The sequence below is a fragment of the Dipodomys ordii genome, unplaced genomic scaffold (assembly GCF_000151885.1).
Source record: "Dipodomys ordii isolate 6190 unplaced genomic scaffold, Dord_2.0 Scaffold75, whole genome shotgun sequence".
NCBI classification, from domain to species: Eukaryota; Metazoa; Chordata; class Mammalia; order Rodentia; family Heteromyidae; genus Dipodomys; species Dipodomys ordii.
The window spans coordinates 6,745,379-6,761,519 of record NW_012267291.1 but is presented as its reverse complement, the minus strand read 5'-3'; the positions used below and the strand labels follow the sequence as shown (position 1 = coordinate 6,761,519).

Sequence of the window (16,141 nt, the reverse complement as noted above, 5' to 3'; positions counted from 1 at the left end):
CCCAGCCCTGTCTAAGTAATTTAATATGGAGCCTTTCAGTAAACAACTTTATAGACATACCACAAGTTTTATTTTGCATCCTGACTTCTGATTACTGTTGACTCAGAGATGTGCTGTTTAAATTCAGATTCAACAGGGAATAAGACCTTTGGTTGATTAGTGATGTCTGCCATAGGCACAGGGTGATGTAGAAGTGGCACAGTAGCCACCAGTAACAGTATTTCCTTTGTACATAACACATTTAGAGTGATTGCTTTGACCACAGTTTCAAAGGGACTGTTTATATTGTGAGAAGAACAGATTAAAATACAGGTAACAGTGAACTTGGCATCCTGGCTGTTCCCCTAATGGCCAACAGTGTACCTCTAAGTATGCTTTTCCCTGCTGGAATTCTGGGGTTGCTGAAGCCTCCCTTCTTTGCTAGCTGGTGTGGACGCCATTGCTGGCCGCCTATAGCATTGGGCTACAGAACTGTGACGACACTGAAGTGGCTTCCTTGTGTCTGGAAGGCATCCGATGTGCCATCCGAATTGCCTGCATCTTCTCAATGCAGGTGAGTGTATGTGAGCAAGGTTCCCTACCGCTGGCTTGTATTCTTTTGGACTTGGCCCGACTTAGACACTATCAGAAATCCTTAGTTAATCAAGTGTCCAACAGACTTCTAAGAAACCCATGGCTTTGTGCTGGTAATAGCCTCGTTTAGGGAAAACACTGCATTTAAAGTTGCTTTAAAGGTAAGTAGGGTTCAAGCCATTTGCTCAGATGTGTCAAAGCAACTTTTTTGCCTATCTGACTAGCTTAGCTGCCTTAGTGCTTCAAGTATTTTTTCCTTGCTGGGAGTGGGGTACAGAGGTCTGGGATGTGATTGACAGCTCAAGGCTGGTTCCATTTCTAACATCCTGACAGTGTTTTTTTCTTCTAAAATCCATTTTTTAAATTTTATTTATTTCCTATCCTTCTCTGGGAATAAAATACATGAATGCAAATTAATACGTCTATATACTTGTTTTGAATTTTGAAAAATGTAGCAAATTGCTAGACACTAGTAGCTCATTCCTACAATTCTAGCTAGGAAGCTGAGATCTGAGGATTGTGGTTTAAAGCCAGCCAGGGTAGGAAAGTCAGTGAGACTTTGATCTCCAATTTACTACAAAAAAGTTGGGAAGTGGAGCTGAGCTCAAGTGGTAGAGTGAGAGCCTTGAGCAAAACAAAACAAAACAAACAAACACAGGGACAGTGCCCAGACCTGAGTTCAAGTGTCAGGACCAGCACCAAATAAATAAATAAATAAATAATGCAACAAATCAATTACATACAGTTGTCTAGCTGTTGAAAAGTCAGAAGGTTGTGGGGGGTTTTTGTCCAAAGCTTTTCTTTCTAGTCAATGAGAATTTGCTGTCCATGCCCCCATTCAGCCATTGTCTTTTGTATTGGGACCTCAGGCTCTGACACTGGACTTTCAAAACCTACTGCTGGTCAGTGATGGCCTCGCTAAGTAACCTGGGAAGGCAGATCACCATGGATGCTAGTTTTCTTGACAATGTGGGCATTCAACAGATTGAAGCATTGGCTAGTGTGTTGAGTTCCTTGGAAGAGGTGAGCTAGATTTCAAATATGCTCTGCTTCTCTTTCAGCTGGAACGAGATGCCTATGTTCAAGCCCTGGCTCGCTTCTCTCTGCTGACAGCCAGCTCCAGCATCACTGAAATGAAACAGAAGAACATCGACACCATCAAGACGCTCATCACGGTGGCTCATACTGACGGCAACTACCTGGGGAACTCGTGGCACGAGGTATATCTCTCCCGTTCCTGTGGCACCACTCCTACCAGACAGGGTCTCTCTTGGACAGTTCTGTTCTTCTGGCAGTTAAGCCTAGGTTTATCTCGTGAGTGAGAACATTGCCATGAATACACAGTTAGTATCCTCTTGACACATCAGGCTGAGAACAGATAAATAGGGATAAAATGCCCCAAAGTGGTAAGTACTAAGGAGAAATAAAGTGAGAAATAAAGCAGAGATGGGGATGTCATTAGGAGAGTCAGGGCTGTTGTCTGTGGGGACATGCATGTGTGTATGATCAGTGAAGGCAAAGGCCCTGAGGTGAGCCCAGAGATGGAAGTCAAGTCTGAGGGCAGAGGCAGTGAGGCGGCCGTGTTTGTGTGGAAGTAGATAGAATCCCTGGCTTCAGTTCTGTGAGTTTTTTCTATTAAGCACTTGCTAAGTTTGCATAAACATCAGTAGGTCATAACCCCAGTGTGCCAACTTTACTTTTACTTATTGCTCTTTATTTTTTAGTGGTTAAAAAAATTATGTACAGTCATGTGTCCTCAAGACCCACATCAGAGGGCTGTGTAGCTGCAGCTGGCTACCTTTCCTCTAGCAAAGTGAGCCTAAGAGCCTCAGATTTCACTCCTGCTGTGACAAGTGTAGGTTCCTCAACACGAATGACCCAAGAGACAGTTCCTTTTCGAGCTGTGAAGTGGGTACTCATTTCTTCATATCTTTTTTCCCTTAGATCTTGAAATGCATCAGCCAGCTGGAGCTTGCTCAGCTGATAGGAACCGGGGTCAAGACCCGCTACCTGTCTGGCTCTGGGCGAGAGAGGGAAGGGAGCCTGAAAGGCCACACATTGGCAGGAGAAGAGTTCATGGGCCTTGGGCTTGGTAAGAGCCCAGCCCCACACCTGGCTGGCAGAGATTTTGCAAGAACTGGGGGTATTCTGATGCTAGTAGAGGATGTGTAATCCCGCAGCAGAGGGGGGCTCTCCCGGCACTGTGCTGGAGTAATGAGGATCAGAAGAGGAAGCAAACTTGCCGGGCCATATGCTCAGGACTCAGTGACCCACCGACAGGGGCCTGCCATCCTACCCAGTGACTCCTGGGAAAGACCAAGTGACATGAGCAGTGTCACTCAGCAAGGAAGCCACAGAGATGGGATCCAAGCGTAGCGTCTGAGGCTCCCAGGGCCTGCACAGTGCCAGAAATGGGAGAGTGCAGTGGGGGAAAGCCCAGGCTAGGACCTGGGGGGCAGCACCCCTCCATCAGGCTTGTGAGGATGATGAGCAACACCATGTTGCTCCCCAGGTACTCCGCAGAGGCTCGACAGCGGTTGCGTGTTTTCTAGCGCTGGACGAGTATCAGCTGATACCAATTTGTTTTCCAAGATCTTAGTACTGTCAGGGCTTGAAAGGCGTCAGAGGCTGGCAGGTGGTTGGTACATACATACAAGGCAGCTTATATGAAGGGTGTATTTTAAATGCCAAAACAAAAGGGTCTCTGGTGGTTTCATTTTGCTTTGTTGTGAGTGCAGAACCTTCTCATCCTTGTTTCTAGTCTGCATTCAGGGGCAGAGGATCCTTAGGTCTTAAGTTCTGGGCTGTGTTGGGAGTCCTGCTGTTGTTGGACATTGTGTTGCAGGTAACTTGGTGAGTGGAGGTGTAGACAGAAGACAGATGGCCAGCTTCCAGGAGTCGGTTGGTGAGACCAGCTCTCAGAGTGTGGTTGTCGCTGTGGACAGGTAATGACATCATTCTCCAGAGAACTTAGACCTGCCAGGCTTGTTGTCCTCTGTGTCATTTGTGATGTGATGGTAGCTAATCTGTTTCACTATGTGTGGCCAGCTCTAGGTTGTATGAGCTAAGAAAGATTAAAGATGGCATACATGACCCAGTTACTAACAACCTTCTTATCCCTTTGAATTTTGGCCTTTAAAAAAAATTATAAACTTGCCTGACGCTGGTAGCTCACGCCTGTAATCCTAGCTACACAGGAGGCTCAGATCTGAGAACTGCAGTTCAAATCCAGCCCAGCAGGAAAGTCCATAAGACACTTATCTCCAATGAACCACCACCAGAAGTGGCACTGTGGCTCAAGCAGTAGAGCGCTGGTCTTGAGCTGAAGAGTACAGGGACAGTGCCCAGGCCCAGAGTTCAAGCCCCATGACCAATAAATAAATAAACAAGTAAACAAATGATATTGTGACAAATTATGTCAGAATTTTGAACCAAATGCTGCTGGCTCATACCTGTAATTGTAACTGCTCAGGAGGCCAACACCTAGAGGATCACAATTCAAAACCAGCCTGCGCAGAAAAGGTTGTGACACTTTTAACTGCATCTCCAGTTAACTAGCAGAATGCCAGTGTGGCGGCTATAGCTCAAGTAATATAGCACCAGGCTTGAGCAAGAAGGCTTGAGGCACAGAGTTTAAGCCCCAATATGGGGACTAGTATGTGTATGTGCGTGCATATGCACGCACACGCACACAGAAATCGTAAGAATTTTTTTTTTTTTTGCCAGTCCTGGGGCTTGAACTCAGGACCTGGGCACTGTCCCTGAGCTGCTTTTGCTCAAGGCCAGCGCTGGACCCACAGTGCCTGTGTATGTGGTACTGAGGAATTGAACCCAGGGCTTCATGCATGCTAAGCAAGCACTCTACCACTAAGCCACATTCCCAGCCCCATAATAATTTTTGCTACTACTGATGTTTGTGTTACCTAGTCTCCTTATTGGAAATTACTTTTAAAAAAATTGTCAAGAACAGTCAAAAAAAATTGTCAAGAACAGACTGGGTAAAAGCCTACCCAGTCTGCTTAGTGTTTAAACATCTGTCTACCTTTTTTTCTTTTTTTGTCAGTACTGGGTTTTGAATTTAGGATCTGATGCTCACCAGACAGTCACCCTATTACTGAGACACTCCTTATTTATTTTTCAAATAGAGTCTTACATTTATGCCCAGGCTGGCCTAGACCTTGATACCTCTATTTACCTTTCCTGAGTAGCTGTCAGGTGCCTGCTACCACTTCTGGTTTGTATTGATTGAGGTGGGAGTCTTGAGAACTTCCTGCCCGAGCTACACTTGAACTATGATCCCTTCCATTCTTAGCTTCCTGAATAACTGGGTTTATAGGCTTGAACCACTCATTCAGCCTTGTTCTGTTACTTTTCTGCTTCTCTCCAGCCAAAGTGTTATCTCTTACGTACTTTCACATCTGTCTTCTCGATTATAGATTGATTTAGACAACAAATTTTTTTCTAAAGTGGCAGTCTTGCACATTCCTCATGCTGGTCCCAGACTCCTTGGTTCAAGCAGTCCTCCTGTCACAGCCTCTCAAGTAGCTGGAACCATAGACTCAATCCACCATTATTGGTTTGAACAGAATGTCTTTTCTCTCATAATTACTTTTTCCTGTTTCTCTGCCTAACTAAGTAGTAGACAATAGAAATCTGGTTCACCTTTTTCTATTGTTTCTTTTTTTTTAACTAATACATAATTTATATCCAGTAATCTAAGACAGTTATTCATGATTGTAATCCCAGTTACTCAGGAAATCAGGAAGATGGTGATTTAAAGTCAGCCTGGGTAAAAAAGTTCATTAGGTTCTGCCGGGTACTGGTGGCTCATGCCTGTAATCCTAGTTTCTCAAAAGGCTAAGATCTGAGGATTGTAGTTCGAAGCTAGTCTGGGCAGGAAAGTCCATAAGACGCTTTTTTTTTTTTTTTTTTTTTTTGGTTGTGGGGCTTGAACTCTGGGCCTGGGCGCTGTCCCTCAGCTCTTTAGCTCAAGGAGAGTGTTCTACCACTTTAGCCAACAGCATCACTTTCGTTTTCCTGGTGATTAATTGGAGATAAGAGTCTCACGGACTACTTTCCTGCCCAGCCTGGCTTTGACTCCTGAGTAGCTAGGATTTCAGGCGTGAGTCACTGGTGGCCAGCTTCCATAAGACTCTTATCTCAAATAAAACTACTCAAGTTAAGCTGGTAGTGGCACTATGGCTCAGGTGGTAGAGCACTAGCTTTAAGCCCAAAGAGGCTCAGGGACAGCGCCCAGGCCCTGAGTTCAAATTCTAGGACCAGCCCCACCCCCAAAAAAAAAAAAGTTCATTAGGGGCTGGGAAGGTGGCTCAGTGGTAGAGCGCTTGCCTTGCATGCTCAAGGCCCTGGGTTCGATTCCTCAGCACCACATAAGCAAAAAGAAAAAGCCGGAAGTGGTGCTGTGGCTCAAGTGGTAGAGTGCTAGCCTTGAGCTGAAGACCTGAGGGACAGCGCCCAGGCCCAGAGTTCAGGCCCCACAACCGGACCCAAAAAAAAAAAAAAAAAAAAAAAGTTCATTAGGTTCTGTATCAACAAACAAGCCAGGCATGGTGGCATATGCCTATAATTCCAGATTTATGGAAGGCATACATAGGGGGATCAAGGTCAGAGGCTATCCCCAAGCAAAGAGAGATCCTCTCAGCTCAGTGCACTGATCAATTCTGTCCAAATGGTGCCTCGCAGTTTATTTTATGTCATTTACATATTACTTAAAGTGCTGGGGGTTTAACCCAGGTCCTCAAGTATCTAGGCAGGTGCTTTACCACATGAGCTGCATTTCCAAACTTTGGTTCCCATTTAGTTCTTGAGACAGGGTCTCTCTAACTTTGCCCAGGCTTGTATGGAATTCAAGATCCTCCTGCTTCTACGAACTCCTGGATAGCTGGGATTACAGGCAGAAACGACTATGGCTGGCTGTCACTGTTTATTTTGGCAGAGATGCAAGACCTAAAGTATTTTCTCCTCCTCTGCCTTTTCGGATATCTGAGAAACCCCAGCTTCCACATCTAACTTTTGTTATGTCTGTGATTGTCACCCTAGAATTTTTACCGGCTCCACCAGACTGGATGGAAATGCAATTGGTATGTATGTCACTTGCCTGTGACCACAGAAGCCTCACGTTATGACTGTCTGACTTACTAATGCTTTGCACATCTTGTTGGCTCTGGCCTATAGTTGACTTTGTCCGCTGGTTGTGTGCTGTGTCCATGGATGAACTGGCATCTCCCCACCATCCTCGTATGTTCAGCCTGCAGAAGATCGTGGAGATTTCATACTACAACATGAATCGGATCCGGCTGCAGTGGTCCCGAATATGGCATGTGATTGGAGATCACTTCAATAAGGTAACTTTTCACATTTAAAAGCCACTTTGTCAGAGTCAGAAAAGATAGGTAGCTAAATTAAAAAGAAATAATTTAAAGACTTGTCCCCAAACTGAACATGGTAGCACATGCCTACAGTCTTAGCTACTGAGGAGAAAAAGGCAGGAGGACACATTTCAAGTCAGCAAAACTAGTGAGACTCCCATCTCAGAAGCAAAAGAAAAAAAACCCCAAAAGTATGCTAGCATGGCTCAAGTGGTAGAGTGCTCACCTAGCATGTGGGTGTTTCTGGGTTCAGTCATCAGGATCACCTTAAGAGAAAAGGTAGAGGAGACTGGAGGAGGCTCAAGGTATGGCTCAAGCAACAGACCTGCCTGGCAAGCACAAAGCCCTGCTTTCAAATCTCAGTACTGCCAAGAACAAAACAATGCTTTGTTTTTGGGGTACCATTAATTTATTTTGCCTATAGAGAAGGATAGTTTGATAGGAGTCAGGTCATACTTATGCTCTGCTAGAATTCCTGTAAAACCCATTAAAATTCCAGGGATAATGAAAATACCCAAATGCCCCACATCCCAGAAGTAGGCTCATATCACTTTCTTTTGGAGGCTGTCTCCTGGGGTTCAGCGTGCATGCAGGCTGGGTATTTGTCCCGGGGTTCAGAGTGTGCGCAGATCGTGCAGGGTGCCTCATCCACAGTTGCAGCCTTCCACCTGTTTGACCTCACCTCCTGCTCCTGCTCAGGTCGGCTGTAACCCCAATGAAGACGTGGCTATCTTTGCTGTGGACTCTTTAAGGCAGCTCTCTATGAAGTTTCTAGAGAAGGGTGAATTAGCCAACTTCCGATTCCAGAAAGATTTTCTGAGGCCTTTTGAGCATATTATGAAGAAAAACAGGTAATGTGGAAAACCCTGGATCAGACTCCCACCGGGTCTAGAACTCCCTTCTAATGCTAAGCTTGGGGTTAATTTCCTCTGCCTTGTTGGTAGAAGCAAAAAGAATGTACAGGTGTAATTCAACTCACTTGGCCTTGGTAAATTAACACGTGTGTGTGTGTGTGTGTGTGTGTGTGTGTGTGTGTGTGGCTGGTGCTAGGGGAGGTTGGAGAAAAAGCTCTGTGTGTGTGTGTGTGTGTGTGTGTGTGTGTGTGTAAAAAGCTGAGTTTGGTGGCCCAACCTGGTAGCTTAGTGGTAAAGAGCCACTGTGGAAATGTCTCAGAAAAAGATGAGTTCCCCAGAGAGGTCCTAATGGGGCAGGAAATGAGCTTCTCTGCAGCGGGACTCCCCAGCTTCTACTCTTGCTAGGTAATAGAGTGCAGACAATCCAACAGTAAATATTGAATTGCCCCTAATTGCACCTAGAGAATGACTACACTGATTCCTTACATCGTCCTCTCTACATTTTAGTGTCTGAATTTTTTCATAATAAAATTAAAAATGAAGTTGGGTTGGGCTGGGAAGGTGGCTCAGTGGTAGAGTGCTTGCCTTGCATGCCTAAGGCCCTGGGTTCAATTCCTCAGCACCACATAAGCAAAAAGAAAAAAGCCAGAAATGGTGCTGTGGCTCAAGTGGTAGAGCGCTAGCCTTGAGCTGAAGAGCTGAGGGACAGCACCCAGGGCCAGAGTTCAGGCGCCACGACCGGACCCAAAAAAAAAAAAAAAAATGAAGTTGGCTGTTAATGGCTCACACCTGTAATCCTAGCTACTCGGGGGCTGAGTTCTGAGGATCAAATTTGAAAGCCAGCTCAGGCAGGATCATTCTATGAGACTCTTCAATAAAGTGCCCCCAGAAAAGCTGGAAGTGAGGCTCTGTCTCAAGTAGTAGAGTGCTAGCCTTCAGCAAAAGAAGCTCAGCAAAAGAAGACAGCACATAGGCCACAAGTTTAAGCCCTAGGACTGGCATGCATACACACACACACACACACAAATTAAAAACCAGATCATTGTTGACAATGGTGGAGGCAAGTGCTGAGAACACTGAGTGGGGTGAGGTTGGGAATTGGAATCCTTTGTACCAGCCCTCAGCCATGCTCAGGAAACCAGGAAGAAGGGAGGAGCAAGAGGAAAAGCCCTGCGCGAGAAGGGGCTTTATTAGCATGGATAAGGAGCTGGGGAATCTGGCATGGCTGGAGAGGTGAACAGTGTGGTGGGCACAGGTCACTGAAGCCCCTTTTGAGGGAAGAAGGTGCCTCATCCACACAGAAATTGTTTGTCATTCGAGGACTTTGGCTTGCTCTCTGTAAGTGGTAGATTTTAGGTAGAGACACAAAATGCCCTCACCCTGCACTGACTATGGGAATGAGATGTCATAGCAGGGTGACTTAGGAGGCCCTTGCAGATGCCCAGGTTTGGACCAGAGGGAGGCAGTAGCCACGTTGGATCATACTGTGCACTTTCTGGAGGAAGCTGATAGAATCTCCTGAATATAGCCGGGCGCTGGTGGCTCACACCTGTAATCCTAGCTACTCAGGAGGCTGAGATCTGAGGATCTCGGTTCAAAGCCAGCCCGGGCAGGAGAGACCGTGAGACTCCTATCTCCAATAAACCACCAGAAAACCGGAAGTGGCGCTGTAGCTCAAGTGGTAGCTCGCCTTGAGCTGAAGAGCTGAGGGACAGCGCCCAGGCCCAGAGTTCAAGCCCCACGACCGACCAAAAAAAAAAAAAAACCAGAATCTCCTGAATATGGGCTGTGGAGCAGGAGAAGAAATTACAACAACCCTGTCATTTGGAGCCAGGCTTTCAGCCAGGTGTGGGCAGTTGGGGTAGAGAATACAAGGGTAGCAGAAACATTTCCCTGGCATGGCTCTCTCTTTGTCTGTCTTTCTGTGTGTCTCTCACTGTCCCTCTTTCTTTCTCACATTCCCCCCCCCATTCCCTTTCTCCTTTTTCCTTCCTCTTTCTCCCCCCTCCCTTTTTACACACACACACACACACAACTGAAATTAAGCCCATGCAAGCCTAGTCCCCCCTGTACCCCTAGCACATGAACAAAGCATACTCCTCCCTGTTGAGATTGTCTGAAGAGACTGAGGCAGCCTGTGGCTCAGCAGTGCGTCCCAGCCCTGCAGCGCAGAGCCCTTCCTAGCCGGACCCATGCCGCACTGCCCACCCTCGTGGTGCCCCAGCATTTGAAACTGTTGACTGGAACTTGCTATGGCATCTTAAGGAGCATTTGGGGGATGAGTCAAGACTTACTGGTTTAGTAATGTTACACTTCTACCACTTTCTGAAGGAGTTCATGGGAAATACAGTAAGGCTGGAAATGTGGCTCAAGTAGTAGAGCATCTGCCTAGTAAACGCCACCAAAAGTAAGAAATAAAAGCTGCTGGGCACTGGTGGCTCACGCCTGTATCTAGCTACTCAGGAGGCTGAGATCTGAGGATCATGGTTCAAAGCCAGCCTGGGCAGGAAAGTCCTTGAGACTCTTATCTCCAGTTTACCAGAAAACCAGAGTGGCGCTATGGCTCAGGTGGTAGAGGACTAGCCTTGAGCTGAAGAACTCAGGGACAGTGCCCAGGCCCAGAGTTCAAACCCCATGGCTGACAAAAGAAAAGAAGAGAAAAAAAAGAAAGACTTGGTTAATTAATTAAACATGTGTCACAGCTGGGTGCTGGTGCCTCACACCTATAATCCTAACTATACTCAGTGGCTGAGATTTGAGGATCGTGGTTTGGAGCCAGAAGGAACAGGAGAGTCTGTGAGACTTACCTCCAATTAGCCACCAGAGAACTGCAATTAGAGCTGTGGCTCAAAGTGGTAGAGCTCTAGTCTTGAGTAGAAAAGCTCAGGGACAGTGCCCAGGCTCTGAGTTCAAGCCCGAAAACCAACAGTAAAAAAAGGAGGGACAGAAGCTGAATGTGGACCACCAGGTGCATTAGAAAACAGCCTTGTTTTCTTCATCAATGCTCTGAGGGAGGAGCCCTGTGTGTCTCCTCGCACTCAGTGCAGAGGATGTGACTGCTGGTCCCTCCTCAGGTCTCCCACCATCCGGGACATGGTGATCCGCTGCATTGCCCAGATGGTGAGTTCCCAGGCGGCCAACATCCGCTCGGGCTGGAAGAACATCTTTGCTGTGTTCCACCAGGCAGCCTCCGACCATGACGGGAACATCGTGGAGCTGGCCTTCCAGACCACAGGCCACATCGTGTGTAAGTGCCCCTGATGCCCCTGCCCAGCTGAGGCCCACTGGACGCCTAGTGAGGGAGCGCTTCTCCTGGCTGGTTCTGCTGTAGGGCAATGACGTGGGGGTGTTCAGCTCTTGGTGCCATGGAGGAGATGCAGTCAGCCCACCCATTCACAAATGGATGTACATAACCAAGATCAATAGCATGGTGCCGGGGTGCTGTGATGCTCCGGTGATCATTTGCCAGGGCATGCACACACGTAGGAAACATAAGCCACTGAGGCACACACGCTGCATGGCTGCTCTGCTTCATTGCAGCTCTTGTACTGTAAAGCAGGGCCCCTCCTCCCATGTAGTGTCCCTGGCACAGAAAGGCCGTGGCATCCTGCCAAGGGGGTAGGCCCTGGATGAGCTCCCTTCAGGCCGCACTTGTAGCACCACTGACTGTGAGGCCAGTGCTGCTGCTTCCACAGTCACTCAGAACAAGCACTCTCGCAACAAGGTCCCGTTTCCCAGTTGGTGAAAATAGATTTCACCACACTCTCAGGAACCTGTGCTTCCCTGATGCAGTGTCCAGACACCACAACTAACAAGACCCAAGCTCATCACTGTGGTCTTTGTTCTGCCAAAGGAAACTGAGGCACAGGAAATTAGAGCAAGTAAGAAAAGCCCTCCAAAGTGCCGAGCCCAGAAGTGCTGAGCTGCTGTTGTTGGCACCGAGGCAGTCTTCCTGTTTCCATCTCAACTTCACTTCTGAACCCTGCACTTAAGCAATATGCCTTCTGTCTCCCCAGCGACAATTTTCCAGCACCATTTCCCGGCAGCTATTGATTCCTTCCAGGATGCCGTGAAGTGCTTGTCAGAGTTTGCCTGCAATGCTGCCTTCCCCGACACCAGTATGGAGGCCATCCGGCTCATCCGCTTCTGTGGGAGATACGTCTCTGAGAGGCCACGGGTACGCTGCCCTCTTGGGGCCAGTAGAGTCACCAGGCAAGCCCTTCACTCCTGCCAGAGAGATTTCCACTGTTAGGAGTGTGTTTACTTCAAGTACAGCCCTTGTGAGGTTTGGCCTTTTCCTTCTGTGTGTGAGTTATCTTCTGAAATTTTACATAGTCTTCTACAGGTGTTTTTAGTAAAGGTAATATTGTGAAGGAACAAAACCCTCCATTTTAAGAAGTGATATGCTTAGCTGGGTACCGGTGGCTCATGCCTGTAATCCTAGCTACTCAGGAGGCTGAGATCTGAGGATCGTGATTCAAAACCAGCCAGAGCAGGAAAGTCTGTGAGACTCTTATCTCCAATTAGCCACCAGAAAATTGGAAGTGTTGCAAAAGCGGTAGAGTGCTAGCCTTGAACGAAAGAACTGAGGAACAGTGCCAATGTCCTAAGTTCAAGCCCCACAACCAACTTTTTTTTTTTTTTTGGTCGGTTGTGGGGCTTGAACTCTGGACTTGGGCACTGTTCCTGAACTCCTCAGGTCAAGGCAAGTGCTCTACCGCTTGAGCCACAGCGCCACTTCTGGTTTTCTAGTGGTTTATTGGAGATAAGAGTCTCAGGACTTTCCTGCCTGGGCTGGCTTTGAACTGCGATCCTCAGATCTCAGCCTCCTGAGTAGCTAGGATTACAGGCATGAGCCACCGGTGCCCAGCTTTCCCACAACCAACTCTTAATGGACTGTGGTTGAAGTTAGGGCAGAGTAAGAGCTTCACACTCAGACTGTAGGAGACTGCCATGTCCTGGCTGCATGCCTACTTACTTAGGTCCTGAGGGCCTAAATAAACGTTCCATCACTTCCCCCTGCCACATGAGATTGTTGTGTGAACTATCAGTCTATGTAAAGCATTTGACCATTCCTGGCCCATAGCAATAACCCAGCAAACAATGGCTGCTCCTTTGCTATTACTATTAAGTACGAAGGCTAATGCATTGAATCGTTCTAGATACTTGGCACTCTTGTTATGTGATCTCCCCCACCCAGACTCTCATGATCTGCCCCTTTCAGCTTACTCAAAAACTTGCAAAGGTACATAGGCCTGTAAGAGAGGTACCTCTAGTGCCCTTCCGAGAGGTAATTGGCTCTCTGTGTCAGGGATTCCACACTGTAATGACTGCAGAGAGGATTGGGGAGAGGGAAGTGCATGAGGTCAGTCTTGTCTGCTTTGTTGTTGGTTCTCTCCTCTTACTTGCTTAGTCTGCCCTGAGATGTGACTTCCATTGTAGGTGCTACAAGAATACACAAGTGACGACATGAATGTAGCTCCTGGTGATAGAGTCTGGGTCCGAGGCTGGTTCCCCATCTTATTTGAGCTCTCCTGCATCATTAATAGGTGTAAGCTGGATGTGCGGACCAGGTAATGGGGTCCCAGCATGATGGTGCCTCAGTCTCTTGTTCCCACAAGCCTTTTCCTCCCTATCTCTTCTCTGCCATTTCCTCTCTCCTGTTTCCTCCAGAGGACTCACAGTCATGTTTGAGATCATGAAGAGTTATGGTCACACCTTTGAGAAGCACTGGTGGCAGGATCTGTTCAGAATCGTGTTTCGGATTTTCGACAACATGAAACTCCCTGAGCAGCAGTCAGAGGTAGGTTGCTTTAGGCACTGCCTGTGGTGGGGTGGGGGGAGGCGGGGGGGGGGGGGAAGGAGAAGGATTGGGATTGGGGGGGAGGGAGGAGGCTGGGAAGGGATAGAGAGCGACAGCTAAAGAGGGGGGGGGGGGGGGGGGGGGGCTGGAAGGCTTGCTGGCCTTCTGTAAGGTTGTGCCATCACCCCTCCTAGCCCTGTGCCAGGCTCACATCCTCCAACACTGCTCCTGTCAGTTCAGCTCCTGGCTGCTTGTCCTAGGAGAGTGGAGCCCTCTGGTTGTCAAGGTTTATAATGAAGTTGCAGCGATGACTCCATCAAATCCCAGGCCTTGTTTACAATTATGTCAGGAACACCATTCCCTCCCTCATTCTTGATGTGAACTATTAAGAACTGGCCAAAAAATTCAGACTTCTACCATCCAGAAATAAGTTAAGCCTGGCACCAGTGGCTCACTCCTGTGATCCCAGCTAATCAGGAGGCTGAGATCTAAGGTTGGAAGCCAACTTACACAGGGAGGTCCCTGATAATCTTATTTCCAACTAACTGGCCAAAACCCAAAAACGAGATATCACTCAAGTGGTAGGAGCATCACTGTGGAATGCAAATGCTAAGGGATGGTGCCTAGGCCCTGAGTTCAAGACCTAGTACCAGCACCAATAAATAAACAAAAAAATAAAAACAGAAACAGGTTACTGCTTCGGCAAGTTTCTCTGTCTCAACATAAAGTTTTTCCTCATTATATAACATATATATTTGTTACAGAAGAATGAGAAACTAGGCAAAAATACAAAATTTAGACATCCACAGTCCCAGTCTTCCATAGGCAACCACTGTTAACCCCATCAGTGATATATTACCATTTTTATTTATTTAGCTGTTTGTTTTACAAAGGTGGGAATTCAGCACACCCAGATATACTACTTTCTTTTTTGTTTGTTTTTGGGTTTTTTTGGTTTTGTTTTTTTTTGGTCAGTCATGGGGCCTGAACTCTGGGCCTGGGCGCTGTCCTTCAGCTCTTCAGCTCAAGGCTAGAGCTCTATCACTTGAGCCACAGTGCTACTTCTGGCTTTTTCTGTTTATGTGGTGCTGAGGAATCAAACCAAGGGCCTCATGCATGCAAGGCAAGCAATCTACCACTGAGCACTTTCCCAGCCCCACACTACTTTCTTAACAACACTATTTTCTATCATTTTTCTTTTTTGCCAGGCCTGGGACTGAATTCGGGATTGGGCAATGTCCCTGAGCTGCTTTTGCTCAAGGCTAGCTAGCATTCTTATCACTTGAGCCACAGTACCGCTTCTGGTTTTTCTGTTTATATGGTACTGAGGAATCGAATCCAGGGCTTCATACATGCTAGGCAAACACTCTACTACTGAGCCACATTCCAGCCCTCTACCATATTTTTAATGGCTGCAAAATATTCCTAGTGTAGATTTCTATAATGCATTGACACTTAGTTTCTAGGTTGGTTGGTTGCTTTCTTTGGTACCCGTCAGTACCAGGAATTGAACTCAGGACCTCAGTGTCTTTCTCAGCTTTCTTGCTCATGGCTGAGCCATGCCCACAATCTGGCTGCTGGTTAATTGGAGATGGAATCTTGCAAACTTTTCTGCCTGAGCTAGTTTTGAATCTCTGTACTCCAGATCTCAGCCTCCTCAGTAGTTAGGATTTGAGGTGTAAGCCATTGGCCACTGGCTAACTTTTTTTTTTTGGTAGGTTGTAGGGCTTGAACTTGAGGCCTGGGCACTGTCTCTGAGCTTTTTGCTTAAGGCTAGTGCTTTACCACTTTGAGCCATATGTGCTACTTCTGGTTTTCTGTTGGTTCGTTGAAGATAACAGTCTCCTGACTGGGCTGGCTTTGAACCACAATTGTCAGCTCTCAGCCTCCTCAGTAGCTAGGATTACAGGCATGAGCCAACAGCACCAGGTTAAGGGAACATTTTTAGGACATATATATATATATATATATATATATATATATGTATGTATATGTATATGTATATGTATAATTTTTCAAAGTATTTGTCATGATAATATCCAAAATTATCCATTTCAGTGCTGAAAGTGGCTTTTAAGATTATCTTTTTATCATTTTTTCAGAAGTCCGAGTGGATGACGACAACATGCAATCATGCCCTGTATGCTATTTGTGATGTATTTACTCAGTTTTATGAAGCTTTAAATGAAGTGCTGCTTTCTGATGTGTTTGCCCAGTTGCAGTGGTGTGTTAAACAAGGTATTCTCTAAGTGTTTAGCATGATGTGTCTTACACAGTGTCAGTATGTAAGTGAGAGTGTACTGCCAAAGAAGTAACAGCATACCAGTTCGCCCCGGCCCCCCTCAGCTCATAAAGCACTTCTTTAAGGTGGAATGTAGTTCTTTTTATATTTTAAAAGATGTGCCTTTGGGCATTATTCTATTTCTAGTAGTGTATGATGGAACTTTTCGATAGTAAGATGTTTTTCTGAAGTACTTTGGAGTGGGGAGGAACTGTGTCACAGTTTATTATGCTGTGACAGA

At 46.7% G+C, this 16,141-nt stretch overlaps 1 protein-coding gene across 1 annotated transcript in view; it reads left to right on the top strand.

The window, feature by feature from the left end:
- Positions 1 to 16,141, top strand: part of Arfgef2 (ADP-ribosylation factor guanine nucleotide-exchange factor 2 (brefeldin A-inhibited)) — a gene marked incomplete at its 5' end in the record, with an annotated part of 66,187 nt that overhangs the window by 38,202 nt on the left and 11,844 nt on the right. The window contains 12 exons of the mRNA XM_013024314.1: positions 425 to 553; positions 1,635 to 1,793; positions 2,518 to 2,665; positions 3,419 to 3,518; positions 6,634 to 6,674; positions 6,769 to 6,938; positions 7,662 to 7,813; positions 10,891 to 11,063; positions 11,833 to 11,993; positions 13,259 to 13,389; positions 13,490 to 13,619; positions 15,722 to 15,857. Coding sequence (XP_012879768.1) covers positions 425 to 553; positions 1,635 to 1,793; positions 2,518 to 2,665; positions 3,419 to 3,518; positions 6,634 to 6,674; positions 6,769 to 6,938; positions 7,662 to 7,813; positions 10,891 to 11,063; positions 11,833 to 11,993; positions 13,259 to 13,389; positions 13,490 to 13,619; positions 15,722 to 15,857 — 1,630 coding nt within the window. The remainder of the gene's footprint in view (positions 1 to 424; positions 554 to 1,634; positions 1,794 to 2,517; positions 2,666 to 3,418; positions 3,519 to 6,633; positions 6,675 to 6,768; positions 6,939 to 7,661; positions 7,814 to 10,890; positions 11,064 to 11,832; positions 11,994 to 13,258; positions 13,390 to 13,489; positions 13,620 to 15,721; positions 15,858 to 16,141) is intronic.